At 34.5% G+C, this 18,399-nt stretch overlaps 1 protein-coding gene across 2 annotated transcripts in view; it reads right to left on the reverse strand.

Annotated features, from left to right (window-relative positions):
• Cadps2 (calcium dependent secretion activator 2) overlaps positions 1-18,399 on the reverse strand; it is a 501,039-nt gene that overhangs the window by 153,193 nt on the left and 329,447 nt on the right. For both annotated transcript variants that reach the window (XM_076861895.2, XM_076861904.2), the window contains exons 10-11: positions 10,960-11,068; positions 9,405-9,605 (exon numbers count right to left, since the gene is read on the reverse strand). In XM_076861895.2, coding sequence (XP_076718010.2) covers positions 9,405-9,605; positions 10,960-11,068 — 310 coding nt within the window. The remainder of the gene's footprint in view (positions 1-9,404; positions 9,606-10,959; positions 11,069-18,399) is intronic.

An 18,399-nucleotide genomic window follows, 5' to 3' on the forward strand; every position in this document is an offset into this window, starting at 1 on the left:
CTAGAGCTATAATTTTATGAAGCAAAATGTGTTCTTAGGAATTATTCCATCTTTGAAACACAGGCTGTAAAGATCTAGCATCTCAACTCTATGTCAGACAAACACTATTCAAAACATTTTGTGAAGAGATACTTTTCTATGTGTCAGTAAACCATTAGTTCCTATGAATTCATGAAAAAATAAAGATAAATCAAAAAGATAACAGTTTTGATCTTCCGGCGTGGGATTTTTTTTTTTTTTTTTTTTTTTGGCTGTGCTTCAGTAAAATTATTTTTGAAAAAACAGGCAGTTGGTTTAGTTTGGTGACCCTTGTTTCAAACAAAAATAATGGCGATGCAAACTAGTGTTTGTGATATTTTGAAAAGTAAAATACATGACATCATTAGTATATAAGCCAGGAAGGAAGAGAAAGATGTACACTACTGAAACTTTCTTTTTAAAAAATAAATCTTATTTTGCATATTTGAGGTTTACAATACGATGTTATGAGATATATAAAAACAGTAAAACGGTTACTAAAGTAAAGCACATTAACCTATCACCTCACATATCTACTTGTGATAAGAGCAGCTAAATTCTACCACTTAAAAAAACTGACTAATATAAAACAATTCTAATAATTTTAGCTCTGATATTGTACAACAGAATTCTAAACTTGATTATCCTACAAATCTGCTTTGTATCCTTTGAAATACGTCTCCCCATTTTTTCCTGTCCCATACTTCATTTTGAAGTGTAATTGGAAATCAGCTATCATTAAAATAGTACCTAGTTTCTTATTTTTAAAAAAGTGTATTTTCATATCGTTTTCCTGTCACATAACATACGTATGTTTAACTCTTAAAGACACAGAGGAGCATGCATGAGGCTCTGGGTTAGATTCCTAGCACTACCAAAAAAAAAGTAAAAGACACAGGGACATCACTAGAATCAATTGCAAACCATGCTTTCGATCAATTAGCATAACCAAATCCAGGATTTTAAAATTGGGTTACATCAGCTTGACTTCAATTAATGTTTATCATAACATGAAATTATGACGACTATTTTTAAATTGAAAATTATGGTACAATTAAAATGTTCTCTGATAATGGCAAATTTTAGTTCAGTTTGTCTTCTGAAATGATGTAGAAAAATTATCAAAACAAGCCAACAAGAAATGAGCTTAACCAATGTACTGTAATACTGTTAGAAATTGTGATGATTAACCTATGGACTAACTACAGATGTGGGACATGGTAATTGAGGGTACTGGTAGAGTTTCTATGGTAACAGTGGATGCATATGCTCCAACAACTTCAGGTGGTATTGTCACCAGGTGTGCTATCAGGGGATGAAATAAAACCCAAATTGAGAAAGATTACTATTTGCTAGAGATTTAAGAAGTTCAGAGGCTTTGCTCAAATGGAACCTGAAAATTTAAATTTTTCATTAGGATAATAGCTGTGGGAGTCAAGAGAAAAGAAAAAGTAGGTTGACCGAATCAATTTAAAGAGTTAATACTGACTTGAAAATAGCTAGTATAGAAAACAATGCGTGAGGGAGGCTATTTGGTGGGTACTGACCACAACCAGCTCTGTGTAATCAAGGATCCAAATCTTGAGAAGGGACTCTAAGCCAGAGTACAGTATGTGAAGTGGAAAGAGTTTAACTCAACTGTTTCTCTTTGCAACAAATACTAAAGATCCTGCATTTTTTGGCTGTTCCTGTTGTTGTGGAATATTTTGGACACAGAAGGAAAGGGGAACATTGAAGGAGACGGGGGACCTTTCTTCAGCATTCTGAGACAGAGGTGTCCAGAGCTGGGACTCTAGTACCAAAAGGACTAAGGGGGAGCTACTAGCCAAGAGCGGGTCTCCTTGCAAAAACGCAGCTATAACTAAGCAGCAAATTAGCCTTCTGAAATGTAATTTATTGTCCTATGTTTAAAATTGTGCTGGTTTTAGGAGTTTGCCTATAACTGCATTTACCACTATTCATACCCAATTATGTGTTTCTTTTAGCTCGGAATCAGAGAGCTTGAAAGCTTATGTAAATTTAAAAGTGGCACAGAAAAGCAGACCCCGCTTCGGTTTCCATTATCACTCATGAAGCTTTTAATAGGAAGAATTTAATGTTTTAAAATTTTACGTGGGTTAGTATGCTCCTGTTTTATGTGTACAGGTTTCTTATACACATAAAGACCAAATAGTAATGGTTGGTAAGTACATTGTTTAGGAGTTTATTCACACTTCCTATTGACCCAAATGCTGTGTTAGCTTCTTTTGGCTAAATTGGTTAAACTGATCTATAAATGGATATATCTTTCTTTCTGCAGTAAATAGTAAACATAAGTTATATTTTTACATGATAATTATAATCAGTATAGATCTGTACTTGCAAATAGGCAAAGTAAAACAACATAGAACATTTGTTGGAAGTAATATGTTCAATGAAGAGTAAGACTAATGCTTCCCTATAAAATGTGAAATGTAATATATTAAATAGAACAGGAAAATAAGCTCATAAAATTAAATGTAAGTTTATAATCAAATTTAAGTATTTAAAAAGTATTTAGTCTATTGTGGCTCAGCGGTAGAGAATTTGCCTAGCATAGTTGGATTCTCAGCACCACATATAAATAAATAAAATAAAGATCCATCAACAACTAAAAAAAAAAAATTAAAAAACAAAAACAAAAACCACATTTAGTCCAAAAATCAAATAGATGGGAGCTATTCTGGTTCACTAATTTATTATTAGGAAGCCAAATACTATGTTATATTGTATTATGGAACATAAACACTGTAGTATATTACATACACAACTAAGAAATACATGGGGTATTTGGGATTGGAGTCAGGAAGGACAGTTTTAAAAATCCTCTCATCTGGCAAAAGCAGTGTGCTATGTTTGAAGTGGGAAAATGGTTCAGCAGCATAATGCCCCATCTTATCTCCTTAGAATTTCTACTCATCCTGTGAGTCAATTAAAAGGGAATAGAGTCACTGACCACAGAAATCTAGAAACATATATTGTCATCAGTATCCTAAAAATGATAATGTTGTCTTCTAATAAGTTAGTAAAAAGTCAGCTTTTTAGGGCTGGGGTTGTAGTGCAGTGGTAGAGCGCTTGCCTAGCGTGTGCAAGGTTCTGGGTTCAATCCTCAGCACCACCTAGAAATAAATGAGTAAAATAAAGGTATTGTGTCTATCTACAACTAAAACCAAATGTTTCTTAAAAAAAACCCAGCTTTTTAAAAGTTATAAAATACAGACTTCAAAGAAAATTCAGGAAATAGAAGAAATAAGTAGCAACTGTGCCTCCAATTAAACTCAACTGTGAATATTGTAGGTATAAAGCTACCTATTCTTTTTTTTTAATATAGGCTTTTTTTTACATAGTGAAAATAATTTCATACATATAATTTAGCATTTTTCTGCTTAACATATACTGACCATTTTTCACATGTAATTACAACTCCTGCATAATCTACCTTTATGTTTGTAGTAGGTTGTTTCTATTTTTCTTTTGTTGTAAATAGACATTTTTATTATATAAGTGGTAAAGCTAACCGAGACATTTTGGGTTTGGCTAGAAAGTAGAAGACTGATATTATAAACAAGATCATGATAATCTTCAAACATTATATCATTAAAGAAACTGTAATACATTTAAGGAAAAAAAAAAGAAAAATATGAAAATTCTTACCTTTACCAGCTATAGGTCAGCAAAGAAATAAGAGAGCACATTTAAATGGGTTAGAAGCATAAATACATATTTGTGTAATTAGTCATTTTAGTTTTATGTTACTTTCTCAGCTTCTGCTGATGAGTCTAAAAGTTGTGCTTTTGAGAGATGAGAAGGAAAGAAGAAAAAGAAGAACATGGATGTCAAGACAGGGAGGAAAATACTAAGGTAAGGCTAATCGTGGGCAAGCAAGCTGCTTCTCTCTGACAGGTCAGGGGCAGTATTCTCATCTGATGTGGTATCTTTCTGCCTGCTTTTTTTTTTTTTTTCTCTCTCTCTTTTTTCCTTCCTTTTATTAAGAATGATAAAAGAGCCAGAGTCTGCTTTAACAGAAAGCTTTACTAGCAGCCTATAGATAGATAGAAGTGTTGTTAATAGAACTGAAACTGACAATTTAGTTAGAACCAGCAAAATCCAGCTCCATGTAACCTCATCAACACTGTCTTGATAATAAATTCATATCAAATAGAAAAAAAAAATTGTTAGAAATAGGTTGCAAGTCTATTTGCACCGACTGATGACTTAGATCTTTTAATTAATTCTGTGTTGGCTAGCCATGGCCCTAAGATTCTGTGCCTGTGGTTCTTAGTTACTTTTCTTGCTAGTTTGTGCAAGGTGGATGACCCCTGTGAGCTCAGCACATTTCTTGGCATTCCTTTCCCTCAGTGTGTTAAGAAAAAAATTCTTGAACACAAATGAATGAGGGTGAAACTTTTACAAAAGTAACTATCAAGTCACAGTAACTCAGTGGTTCTCAACTTGGAGTGGTTCTTATGAAACCTAGCCCCACCCCATGGAACATTTGGTAATGTCTAGAGATATTTTTATTTGTCAGACCTTTGGGGAGGGAGGATTCTACTGGCAGGCGGTGGGCAAAGGATGCTGCTAAATATCTTACAATGTGCAAGATAGTGTTCATTCCACCCCATTTCCCCAATTATCTGGCCCAAAGTGTTAACAATGTTGAGGTTGAAAAATTGCTTTAACAATCTTTTTGTTTCTGTTCAATGTAGTATATTTGAAAACATGTATATTCTCTGACATGAAATGACTAAAAATTCAGCAGTCAGGCCAGGTTGTAAGAACTTTTAGGGAGAGAACTTGTAGGCTGTGGCACAGGACACAAAAACCCAGAAAGCTCAGTGGCATCCTGGAGTTGAAAAGTTGAAGCTGACAATGCAAGAAAGACACCGCAGAGGAGGGAGCTGCCCAGTGGGAGGCCTCTGAAGACCTGCAAGGATGCCTCCCAAGCATTCAGCTGAGTACTCATCAGCTCTATGTAGAAGCTATTTGAGGCCAAGGAATGAATTCTTCTGAAGGATTAGAGAAGACAGTTCCTAAACCACACAAAGAGCCTGGAATACTGTCTGTTCCCAGTAGTCAAATTAAAAAGTCTCACTATTCATAGGGTGTCAATTAGAATATTAAGAAGGATCTTGGTCCAGAAGTGGGCAAAAGGAATTCTAGACTGGAAACACTTTGATTCTCCCTAACAAAACAGCCTGAAAGGATGGAACTGTTTCCCTGTGTGTCTCAGAGCAAAGTTTCAGGACTTTGCATGAAGAAAATGACACCAAAGCACATCATCTACATCATAATCAAATTGCAAACAGGAAACCTTTAAAGCGGCTTGAGGAAAAAAGATATATGTACAGAGGAACAAACCAGACAGTACATCTACTCTTAGGTAAAGAAAATGCCAGCTAGAAGAAAGTTGAGCAAAATCTTTAAAGTAATGTAAGTGACTTTTGACATGAAGATAAAAATAAAGACTTTTTTCATGTATAAACAGGTTGAAAGAGTTAATTGCAAAATGAACTGCACTGTAAGGAAAATCAAAGGAAGTCCTTCACAAAGTAAAGCATCTATACAAGAGGGAAATGCAAAGGACATAAAGTAGCCAAAATATCTTTGGAAAAAAAGAAAAAAAGAACACGGTCTAGAAAGCTTACATTACCTGACTGCAAGATTTACAAAATTAAAATAATCAAGAGAGTGCAATAATAGTATCAAGAGAGACAAAATGACCAAAGAACAGAAAAGGAAAATCCTAAAATAAATTCTTATGTAGTCAGTTGATTTTTGACAAATGTGTAAGAGCAATTAAAAAAGTGGTAGGTAGACTTTTCAACTCATTATGCTAGAACAACTGGGTATCTAAATAATATTTACGAACACTGACACACACCTCTCACCACACATAAAAATTAACTCAAATAGGTGTAAAACATAAAATTAAAAGAACTTTAACAGAAAGAACAATAAGATATCTTTGTGATGTTAGATTAGGAAAAGAAGAAATGACAAAATGGGACTTTATCAAAGTTAAGAATTTCTTCTGTTTGAAAAATACTATTTAAAAAATACAAAAAGACAAATCATGGAAGAGGAGAAAATGTTTTCCAATATCTGATAATATCTTGTATCCAGAAATAAAACCTCTCAAAATTCTAAGAAAATAACCCAACTACAGAATAGGTTAAATATTTGAAAAGACATCTAACCAAAGAAGACAAATGGACAGTAAATAAGCACATGAAAACAGCATTCCTCCAAATGGACAAGACTCAACCGTAATAAAAAGTAAGATGCAACAGCAGTAGATGTCTGAGGTCTTTAGAAATTAGCTTAACCAAGAATAAAAAAGAGCTCTAGGGAGAAAATATTATAATAAAAGGATTTAGAAAGTTTCAATAGATGAAGAGATATTTCATACTTATAGTTAGAAAAAATAAATATTACTTTGGTAAGAATCTGGAGGGAGTCTAAGTTTCTATCTCAGGGAGTGAGTAGGCAAAAAATTAAAAAGATGTACACAACAGTGTGCTTGAACAATGAACTAGATACACACCAATGAAGCCAGAATTAGACAGGCAGTCAGTATAGAAAGGTAAATTGAGTCAGGTAGGATCAAGGAGGCCAATTTAAGTCAGGGGAAGTTGGAGACTGCCCCTGAGGGATTGAAATGCCTTCAGAGCCCTTCCTCCACCCTTATCAAGATAACCTGCCCCTGCTTCAACCTGTTGCTAAGGTAACCTGTCCCAGGGATTGTCCCTCACTACAGGGAGTTTTAAAAGTTTTTAATTATGCCCTATTCCTGCCCAGATCACTTCACCTTGGCCCCTCCAGCCCATCTGCTTCTCATCTTTGGGCCATCCCTCCTGAGCATCTCCTCAGCCTAGCCATGTACGCAGGAAGGAGAGAGATAAGGGGAAGAGAGCAAGAGAACAAAGGAAGCCTAAGACATCTAAAAAAACAAAAGAAAAGTAGGAAACCCACACTTCTTGGGATACTAGGTTACCAGCTATGGCTCCCTTCTCCATCCTGGGAGAAATCTGTTACCCCTTTTAAAATAAATCCTGCTTTATATGCTTGCCTCAGTGTGTTTCTAGAAATTTTGCTTTTGCTTCAGTGAAATATGTTATACTTCTACATAAGAGGTAACCAGCAGTATCACCATTATTACAGAGTATGAAGTAATGACATTGACATTATATGTATTCATGGAAACATGGGTGAAATTTTTAAATATAAAGCTGAATGGGAAAAGTAAAACAGAGTAAGAGAAATAATGCAATCCTGTTTATATGACACTGAATATCCACATATAAAATACAACTTCTCAAGAGGACAAAGGAGGTTCACACTAAGTGCTGTAGACCTGCAGCTCATGGGGAAAAGGACAGAGACTGGACCACACGTGGAAAACAGTGAAGTTCTAAATACTCAGTTTTGTAGCTCAAGAATCAAAACCAGGAAGAATGAAGGTAGAGATCAGCCAGAGGGAGAAAAATGATTTGGGGATGAGATCTGACTAGAATTTATGCTGTGATAGGTGTGAACAATTAAAAAAAAAGAAAAGATATAGAGGGGGAAAAAAAGTTCAGGCTGAGTCCCCAAGGAGTCTCATACCTTGATGCCCCATGCAGGCACTGCTCCAGAGACACATTCAACCTGTCACTTTCAGTAGGGATAAGCAATGCCTGAGTGAGTCTCCCAAGGTGTTTTTCATGCTAGGGTATTGCTAAAGAATACTCAACAAGTTACTCTGCACAACTGTGGCAAGAGCCCGATACCAGGAAGTAAGTGAGTCAAAGGGGTCTGAAGTTGTGAATGGAGGACACAGACTGTGTCCTCATTACCAGATGTCATGGCAGGCCCATGATTATGAGCAACACACAGCTACACACAATGGAATCTTGTCCTTTTGGCCCTTGTGGACTGAGAACAGTCTTGAACTAGATTCCACATTCATTGATATCACAGTGTTTTAAAATTCCTCTGGAACTCAATATGATCTGCATGAAATAAAAGGAGAAGAGGGAAGGCAGAGATTTGCACTGATGGAATTTAAATCTGTGACTGAGTTACTCTGCATTGATGAGCATAAGTGCTTTGGCAATACTAGCACAAAAATTCATGGTATCTTCACTTGTGGAGAAATATAATACCTCTGAACATCTTAGTTCTAATGGAAATTCTTACTGTTTCCCAAACTCTATATGTAGAATTGGGGGAGTTGGGAGGTTGAGAGAAAGGCAGAAGTGAAAATATATACTATAATATGTTCCTTTTATTTTACTTTTAAAGATGACAATGGTGCAATTTTAAAGTTGGGATGAGAAAATTTTAAACCAATTTTAAAATCTCACCATTTAATGTTCCTAAATAGCCTTTACTATAATTTAAAACATGTGCCTCAAATTAAGATAAATTATTAATACAATGTAAGATTTCTTAAAAAAATAAGGGGAAAGAACTCATATTATTCTTTTAATTATTTGGTCAATTTTATATCTTATTAAGGTTATTAATTGATAATCAAATTATTTTTTAATAAAACTTACAAATGCCTTTAAGATGTTGAGATGTGATACTGAAGGATGTATAAGAAGAAAACAGAGTTGTTATTTGATGCATGTAAAGTAAAAGAAGAAAAGTAAAGTAATGCACATCAGGATATTATTACCCTGGAAAGGAGGCTTGACGATAAAAAGCCACAACTTGAGCTTAAACATAAACTGATTTATTATAGAAGAAACCTGACAAGTTTTGTAAAGGAGTAAAAAATTAAAACACTTGGTTAAGTGAGTATCAATGCCATGTTCGAAACTGCTTAAACCACCATTATGCAACTTGGTATTAATCACTAGTAAATTAAAATGAAAAATACAGGTCCTAGTGATTTAAATTAGCATAAAAATGACATGATAATGAGGCATTTGGAAAAGGAAACTTGGGTTTTATGACTTTTTTTATCATTTTACAATAGAAAAAACTATTATTTTTGTGAGTTACTAAGAATAATTCTAGAAAGTGATTATTCATCATTCAGTGTTCTGGAATCTGATCAATGCAAATTTCATTTTGTAACACATTTCCCTTTATTATGGGACACCTAAGTTAAAATACTTAATATGCTCTTCAGATTCTCAGAAACATTCCCAATGCTTAGTAAATCCGTGATTGAAAAACACATGCATCATTTACTCTAGAATGACACGAAATTTTTATGAGAAAAATAGATAACTGATTCCATGACTACTAATATGAACTATTTTTATTTAATTAGGAATCAGTTAATGGTGTAAAGTATAATACTGAACAAATTTGCCTTAATTTTATCTTATTAAGATTATTAATTGATAATCAAATTATTTTTTAACAAAACTTACAAAGCTGAGCATCTGCATGGAGAGTTCCTCCTTTAGGATTCAGCTTCTGGGTCTGGATTGCAGGAACAGGTTTATATGATTGACCTGTGGCCCTATACATGGCTTGAACCCATAATATTCTGTCTTGTTCATCATCGCTGGCAAATATTACAGTATCTCCTTCTTTAACAGCATTGAAAAACATCCGACCACCCTGTAGGCCTGTGGAGAAAGAATAATATCATTAAAAATTTATTTCACTGGCAGATTTTAATGTACTGCACTGACTGGCCTCATGGATATGACTGAATTTGATATTAGCATCTCAATGCTTTAAATGATTTTAAATTGAGGATCAAATTCACAATCAAAGACTTAAAGGAAATATCAAAAAATATTTTAGTTTCCATATCATCTTAGTAGTTAAAAATAGCTCTATCAAACAAATAGTCCATGACAGAGTAGCATTCTGGAAGACAAGCAAACATAACCTGGAGAAATGAAAATGTAGTGTGATATGCCAGAGAAGGCAGTTCTTCATGTTGGCATATTCACCTGTATATATGCACGAGATTTATGAGTTTAGCAGAAAAAATATAAGTCAAAATTTTTACTTCATGTTGTATGGTATTTTATGCTTTTTTTTTTTTTTTCCAAAACTCATGGAGAGGATGACATTTTGTATTTCCAAGTGAATAACTTAGTGAATATGGCCACAGATTTCTACTTCATAATTTCTAATGAATTAATTTCTTAACTTCTCTCTATATTAATATTGACATATCAAGCATGCTACATTAATTTTGATAACAGCCTATTCATTCATGCATTATTTTTAAATATCAGGAATTCAGTACTAGGCCCAGTAAAGTTTAAAGGTTGGTATTAATGCCTTGGATTTTGGAATATTTGCATACACATAATGGGTTATCTTAGTAATACATGTCCCTGAGAGATGGGGTACAAGTCTAAACACAAATATCATTCAGGTTTCATACATACCTGATACACATAACCTGAAGGTAATTTTATATATTGACAATGCCCCTGCATTTTGACTATGATCTGCCACATAAAGTCAGGTATGGAATTTTCCATTTGTGATATTATGTTAGCAACTCAAAAATGTTTCAGATTTTGGAGCATTTCAGATTTCAGACTTTTACAATTAAGAGATGTTCAACTACATTAATGTGGAGGGAGGAATATAAGTACAAGAACCTGCTTTGGGGGAGGGAATTTGCAGACTATAATATACATTTGCCATTTTGTTACCTACTCTATTGTAAGTTTTACTTTCCAGAAGTTTCCATACACATTGCTGATACTTTTCATGTGATTCTTCCATCACAGAAATTTTTACATATTTCATCCTTGTACTAATACAACAGAGATGATGAATTACATTGACTATCCAAAAAGACATCATTTACATTTCAAAGTCTGGTCCAGTTACATAAATGAAATATGCAGCCTGTTCATCAAGTGGAGTTTGAAATGCAGAACAGACATAGGATAGTTGCAAAGATTCCGTGCATTCAGGCATGGCAGGGAAAGTGGTCCTACCTAGACTTACCTGGGTGAGGATCTGTGTAATCCACAGTGTATCCTTCAAGCTGCATCAGTTCTTGTGGTTCAGACTTCTTTTCTCTGTAACTGCACATGGCAAAGGTATACTGGCTAACCTGCTCGAGGAAAATGGATTGCAGATTGGTCACAGGAAATGTACCAAACTTAAATCTTGGATTTTTCTTTACCAAAAGCCTCTTTTCCACATAAAACCATAACATGCTTAGAATTCTCATATTTTACATTTTTTAAAACCCAGATCAGAGATTAGCATGTTTTTCATTTGTCAGCTTGCTGTTAGGTCTTCTGTTTTCTGTGATCAAGCATGTCCGGGGTCAATGATCCCCTGGCCAAGCTTGCTGTTAACAGAAGTACCATAGAGAAATATTAATGTTAAACCTCAGTCTGGAATTGCTAGGCTACATAAAGGTAAAAAAGACTTCCTTACTTCAGAGTTTCTTATGGCTTTTAATGTGCTAAAATTAATTGTGAAGATCTAAGAGTGAGATATATTAGGAGTATTCCCAAAATTATATAATCATAGAATTACATTCAAGCATATTTATTGCAAGTTTTACTAAAGTGAAAAAAACTAAACAAAGAAAAAAAGCAAGACAAAAAGATCTCGATAAAAGTTGGAAATATGGTTCCCATATAACCAGACCCTCAGGAAGGGCAAGGGAGCGTGTTTTAGGCAGCCAGTCTCAACACTGTGAAGACCTGCTCTGCCTCTCCATTTCTCTCTTCTGGAGCTGGCTTCATTTCACCTCTGTGTCCCAGTTCATGTCATAAGGATGTATCTGACCAAATTCTGTGGCCAAAGGTAGAAACTACCATCAGTTAGGTTTGGGTCAAGAGCTCACATATGTGGGCAAAGAATGTTGACTGCTATAAAGACAGGCTCTTGGAAGTTTCCTCAAAACAGGAGGAGGAGGTGCTCTTCTCAGAAGGACAGCAAGATGTTCTATGGAATGAGAAGTACGTCAAGAGCAAAGTAACAACACACACAGGATTGCATGGAAAACGGTGGTTAGTGTGTGATATTCCCTTTTTCCATATTTAAAAATAAAATGAAATTAAGAAAACATAAGAACATCTTATCAATCCATGAAGAGATATTTGAGAGGATCTCAAAAGAAGCTTATTATGAAAAAAAAATAACATGGACTCCATTAAGAAGTTCTACATTAAGAAGGATACTATAGGAAAACAGAAAACACAAAGCCACAGGCTGAGAAGATTCATAGAAGCTATAGATTCAAGAAAAAATTGCTATCTGAGCTATAAGGAAGTGTAAACCCACAAAGAAAATACAGAACACAGGATACAACCCTCAGCCAAAGATTACTGCTTTCTCTTTTATTTTCACTTCTATTTTTCACGTTCACTCTCTTTACCCTGGGTTAGTATGAGAGGTTGAAGTGGTGACATGTTATAATGTGGAGAACAAGTTTCTTTTCCTTTCTTTTTTTCTTTTTTTTTTGTGGAGCTGGTGATTGAACCCAGGACCTTGTGCATGCTAGGCAAGCACTCTACCAACTGATCTATATCCCCAGCCTCCCTTAGCATTGTTATTTTTTTATTTTGTTTTCTGAACTGGGGATTGAACTCAGGGGCACTTCACCACTGTGCCTTACATTCTCAGCCTTTTATTTTGAGACAGTTCTCTCTAAGTTACCAAGGCTGGCCTGGAACTTTTAATTCTCCTGCCTCACCCTCCTGGGATGTTGAGATTATAGGAATGTGCTACTATGCACAGCAACTGTGCTAATTTTAAAAGGAAGACATATAATTTCTTGTTCCGAGAAGAGCTGACCCTACTCTATTATAAAGTAAAAGACGTAGATTTTTGTGAAAATTTCTATGTGACAGACTGCTAAACTGCACAACAGAATTTGGATTTAAAACTTCAAGTTAACTTGACTATATTAGAGATATTGATGGGTTTGGCTAAAAATGAAAATGGTTGCTAATACATTTGGATGACCACACAGAGAAATGCACATTCTCATAAGTGTTGTGGGAATGGAAATTGGTGTAGACTTTCAGGAAACACATCTGGAAGTAGGAAATGCTTCATATATGAGTGTGGCTGGGCAATAGAACCCAGGGTTTTAATCAAACAGCAACCTAGGTGCTGCTGTGAAAGTGTTTTGTACAGCTGACTTTAAGTAAAGGAGATTTAAATAAAGGACATTCTTGATATGTGGGTAAGTCTCACACAATCAGTTAAAAGCCTTAAAACAAAAACAGGTTTCCTGAAAACCGAAATTTTGCCTCAAGACTGCAGCATCAACTTCTGCCTCAGTTTCCAGCCTGCTGCCCTCTCTGGAGAACTCTGATACAGTAAGCAAAGCCTCACACTTACTAGGCATTCCTGTAATTCAGAAAATCTTCTTTGAATGTATCTAAAGGAAACAAATGAACAAATATATCCAAAGTAGTAAAAGATATATGTGCTGTGTATTCACTGCAGTGTCACAGGTAAGAAAAAACCTGGAAAACCAACAGACAGCCTGGTTAAAATACAATATGGTATGACTGCACAGTATTATACAATGAGCTGTTAAAAAACATGTGACAGAGCTGTGGGTATAGCTCCATTGGTAGAGTGCTTGCCTCGCATGCAAAAGGATCTGGGTTCAATCCCTAGCACCACAAATACATAAATAAATAAATGGATAAATAAATAAGTAAAACACGTGACAGATATAGATATGTTTCCTAACAGAACTATTACTAAGGTACATTATAACACATAAAGATCATGTTAAAAACAAAAATGTAGAGTGTGCTTTTACGGGTAAACATACACACAGAATTATGCATATTAAAATATTTACATCGATTATTATTGGGTGGTATAATTTTTTAAAACATTATTAATCCCATTTAAAAATTTTTAGATTTTTTTTTTTAAAAACCCAGTGTTCTTTGAAATTTTTTCAAAAATTCTGTATGGCTTTTGTGCGTGTGTGTGTGTGTGTGTGTGTGAAAAATAGAACAAAGTTACCACCATTGTGCAAATAAAAGCAACATTAAATTCTATTGGAGAAGAAGGAAGCCAATGCCTGTGCATTGCTTGCTACACTTGAGTTTTCCTTTTCTTCCTCTTCCATCTTACATACTGTCAATGAACATACTCTTTTTGCAGTTTAGATCTGAATGTGCCCCCAAAGCTCCTGTGTGGAAGGCTTGGCCCCCAATGCGGCAATGTTCAGAGGTGGGACCTTTGGGAGACGACTGGATCATGAGGGCTCTGACCTCATCAGCAGATCAATCCATTTATGGATTCATGGCCTACTGTGCTACTAGGAGGAGGTGGGAACTCTAGGAGATGGGGCCTTCATGGAGGGACTAGGTCCTCAGGGGAGGGACCTCAGGGTGTATTTTGACTCCAGCCCCTTTCTCTCTCTCTGGCTGTCATGAGGTGAGCAGTTCTGGTTCACCAAATGCTCCTCGCCATAATGTTGCTTTACCAGAGGAACAGAAGCAATAGTTAAGTGACCATGGACTAAATTCTTTGAAACCATGAGCCAGAATTAATCCTGTCTTCTTTCAAGTTGTTTTTCTCAGGTATTTTGTCACAGTGACAAAAAGCTGATAACACATCTGCTGCTTACCTCTAAGATGGTAAGTAGGTAAAAATAATAGTGAACTTTTTTTTTTTTATTATTGATTCTAAAATGAAGCCCATTCTCTTATTTAAAGACACTAAGTTAAACCTGAGTCCCACTATTCTTTCATAAAGCTATTTAACAGAGAATTATTTTACAAATATTATGAAGTGTTTCAAATACAATGAATAGTACTCACCACCCAGTTTTGTTGAATGACACATATACACATATAAGATACATATATCATATATATGCATCATATACATATTCAAGATTATAGATATGCTTTTATAAAAGGACACATAAGGATTTGATACCTACATGAGCCCACCCAAATATACTTCCTTCCCTCTTTCCACAGAGATAACAATCATACTGACTTTATTTATTATTTCTATAAATGTCTTAAAACTTTTATTACATATAAATGAATTGTTACATAAAATGCTTTTCACATGTTTTAAAGCTTTATATGAACAGATTGTACATATTTTTTCCTACAAAGCTCAACATGTTTGTGACATTCAACCTCCTTAAAATATATCTATATGTCTCCAATATCCCAGTACTAAAATTGCCATGCTTTATCCCATATCTTGTTGATGGCCTCCTTGTGCTGGTCTTTGTTTCTAGCATGAATGAATCTGCCACAGGACTGCAATAACGAGTTTCCCCCACTAGCTACAGCATAACCTCACTACTGGATATTGCTTTCAAACTTAGACATACATCTGTGGTGTCTGAGATCTTTGGGTGTACCACATTTACCAATATGGCATTTGGAATTCTTTTGTATCATGCCCCTATTTGATAGGTGGGAATGGTATATTGCTGTTATTTGAGTTTACAATTTCCATAACTAATAAGGCTGAGAATTTCCTTTTATGATTTCAAGTTTTCTTTTCTGTGACTTTCCTGATCATTTTGCTCATTTTAAAATATATTATATAGTCTTGTCTACCATTTTTCATAATCAATTTTACTAGAGTTTTATTCACTTTTTTTAGTGCTTTCAAAGAACATCTTTGCTCTTTATTAACCCTTTATTAATCTTCATTTTGGAAAGTTACCTCTTATTTGATAGGTTTTTAAAAATTCACCTAATTGCAAGTTTTTAGTATTTCTTCATTTTAAATATATCCATGTAAGTTCATTTTAAATTCATATTAACATTATTTCACAAGTCATGTGTAGCATTTTATTAGTTCAGTTCTAAATATTTCTCATGTTCATCATTTATTATATGTGAGCTTTTTAAAAATATGATTTTAAATTTAAATTTGTGCTTATGTATTTGTCATGCGGTTTGAATTCTCTTGGGATCACAGTGATGCTGAATCTCGTATTTTTTGTGACCTGTTCCACTGTCTAGTACCTAGACTTAGAAATTTTTCAATTAATGTTCTATGTTTCTTAGAAAGATCTGGAACAGAATAATGTTGCCTACCACTTTCATTTAATATACTACTAAAAGTCTTGGCCTGAGCAATTCAATAACAGAAAGAAAAGGGGTTTAGTCAGCTTTTTTGTCACTGTGACCAAAAGACCTGACAAGAACAACATAGAGGAGGAAAAGTTTGTGTTTGGCACATGGTTTCAGAGGTCTCAGTCCAGGGTTGATTACATTGCTCTGGGCTGGAGGTGAGGAAGAATATCAAGATGGGAGGATGTGGAAGAGAAAAGCAGCTTAGGACATGGTAATCAGGAAGCCAAGAGTTCCATTCATCAGGGACAAAACATAGCCCCAGAGGCATGCCCCCTGTGACCTACCTCCTCTAGTCCCACCCTCCCTGTCTACAGTTACCACCCAGTTAATCCCTGTGAGTGGATTAACCCACCAATTAGGTTATAGCTCTCAATTCTAATCATTTCACTTCTGAATATTCTTCATTGTCTCACACATGAACTTTTGGGGGGATAACTCATATCTAAACCATAATACAAGGTATCCAAATGGGAAATGAAGGAGTTAAATTATTCCTGCTTATCGATGACATATTATATGCAGAAAACCCCAAGCAGCCTACCAAAACACAGTTAAAACTAATAAAATAATTTATTAACCTATAGGATATAAAATCAACATACAAAAATCAGTACAATTTCTATATGCTACTAATGACCTTGCTGAAAATAAAATTAAAAAAAAATCTTGCTTACAATAGTTACACTGCTTTTCTAACTGCATCACCTTGCTATTGTTTCCTTGTTTTTGACTCAGTCTTTCCAATATATATTATTCATACACTCACACACACACGTGTGTGTGTGTGTGTGTGTGTGTGTGTTCATGGGTGGGTGGGTGGGTGGGTGTGTGTGTGTATATAAATAAACTGGCTTCTTCAGTTGAGTTTTGGGGCTGTCAAAGGATTAGTGGTTTTATTCTTGAATGAGAAAGTACTAAGAAGCAATGATGGGCAAGAAAATGAGTAAAAACAGGGCAAATATAAATAAATATTGATGATAAATAAGATACATTTTAACAACTGAACTTGTATTCTTAAATGCACGTGTTTGCACTTGCCATAAGTGACATTTCATTTCCAATGTAAAACAGTACAAATATATGGGAAACAATATACAAGGGGCCAAATTTGTTCCCTTATTGAAGCAGTTGCTCTTGGGCTCCACTATGTGGGGTATGATTGTGACAGCCACGTAGGAATAACCCTTTCAAGATGCAGACACCTATGATATGACTACTATCAGAAAAAGGAATCAAAATACTATGGAAATTTAGGAAAGGCAAAATTAAACAAATAACCAACAATAACAAGGAAAACTTTAATTAGATAGTGAATATTCCTATTACAAAGGCATTTTTGAAAACATGCATGTAAGTGGACAGCTCTTTCTGTATTTCACATTACTATTTAGAGGAAAAGGGAAAATGAAATTCAAAAGAACTGAAAATTGATCAGAAAAAAATGGCAAGTAGTTTTGGAAAACAAATGGAACATAATAAAATGTGCAATTTCTTTATGAATCTACTTTACATATATAAGATATATATTATATAATAGTATATTTGGGACTGGGTTATGACATTTCAGATTGACTTTCTGATAATATTGTCTCAACATTCTACATGGTCTTTATTTAATCATCAAAAATTTACCAGTTGAGGGCTGGGGTTGTGGCTCAGTGGTAGAGCACTTGCCTAGCATGTGTGAGGCCCTGGGTTCAATCCCCAACACCACATTTAAAAACAAAATGAAATAAAATAAAGTTATATAAATGCATCTTTAAAAAATTATCGATTGAATAAAGGATTATTGTTAAATTTGATAGAGTTACAGATTTCAGTTATGAGGTGAGGATTTAAAGGATGGATATACATTTGGAAATTAGAAACTATAACATCTACAGGAAACTAAAAACTGTGACACATAGAGGACTTAAATTTCACTAAATATTAAGGAATTAAACCAAGAATCAATCTTCATTGATTGTGATTGTGATTTTTAGCATTTAAATTGTTACTTTAAGCATTCACAGAGGAGGGATCTGACTTCCCAAGGTCCTCCAGATGGACATCATTCTCTTGAATCTAGAACACAAGTGTCCTCACTTCAGTGGGAATATAACACATTATTTTATAATTCTCATTCTGAAATTTCAAAATAGTACTTTAGTATTTCTTCATTTTAAATTTATCTACGTAAGTTAATTTTAAGTTCATATTAACATTATTTCACAAGTATATATAGCATTTTATTAGTTCAGTTCTAAATAATTCTCATGTCATTATTATTAATTGTGAGCTATTTAAATAAAAAAGCCAATTACCTCTTTATTTTTTTTGCAAAACTATTATTTAAGATGGC

Source organism: Callospermophilus lateralis, chromosome 1 (genome assembly GCF_048772815.1).
Source record: "Callospermophilus lateralis isolate mCalLat2 chromosome 1, mCalLat2.hap1, whole genome shotgun sequence".
Classification (NCBI taxonomy): domain Eukaryota; kingdom Metazoa; phylum Chordata; class Mammalia; order Rodentia; family Sciuridae; genus Callospermophilus; species Callospermophilus lateralis.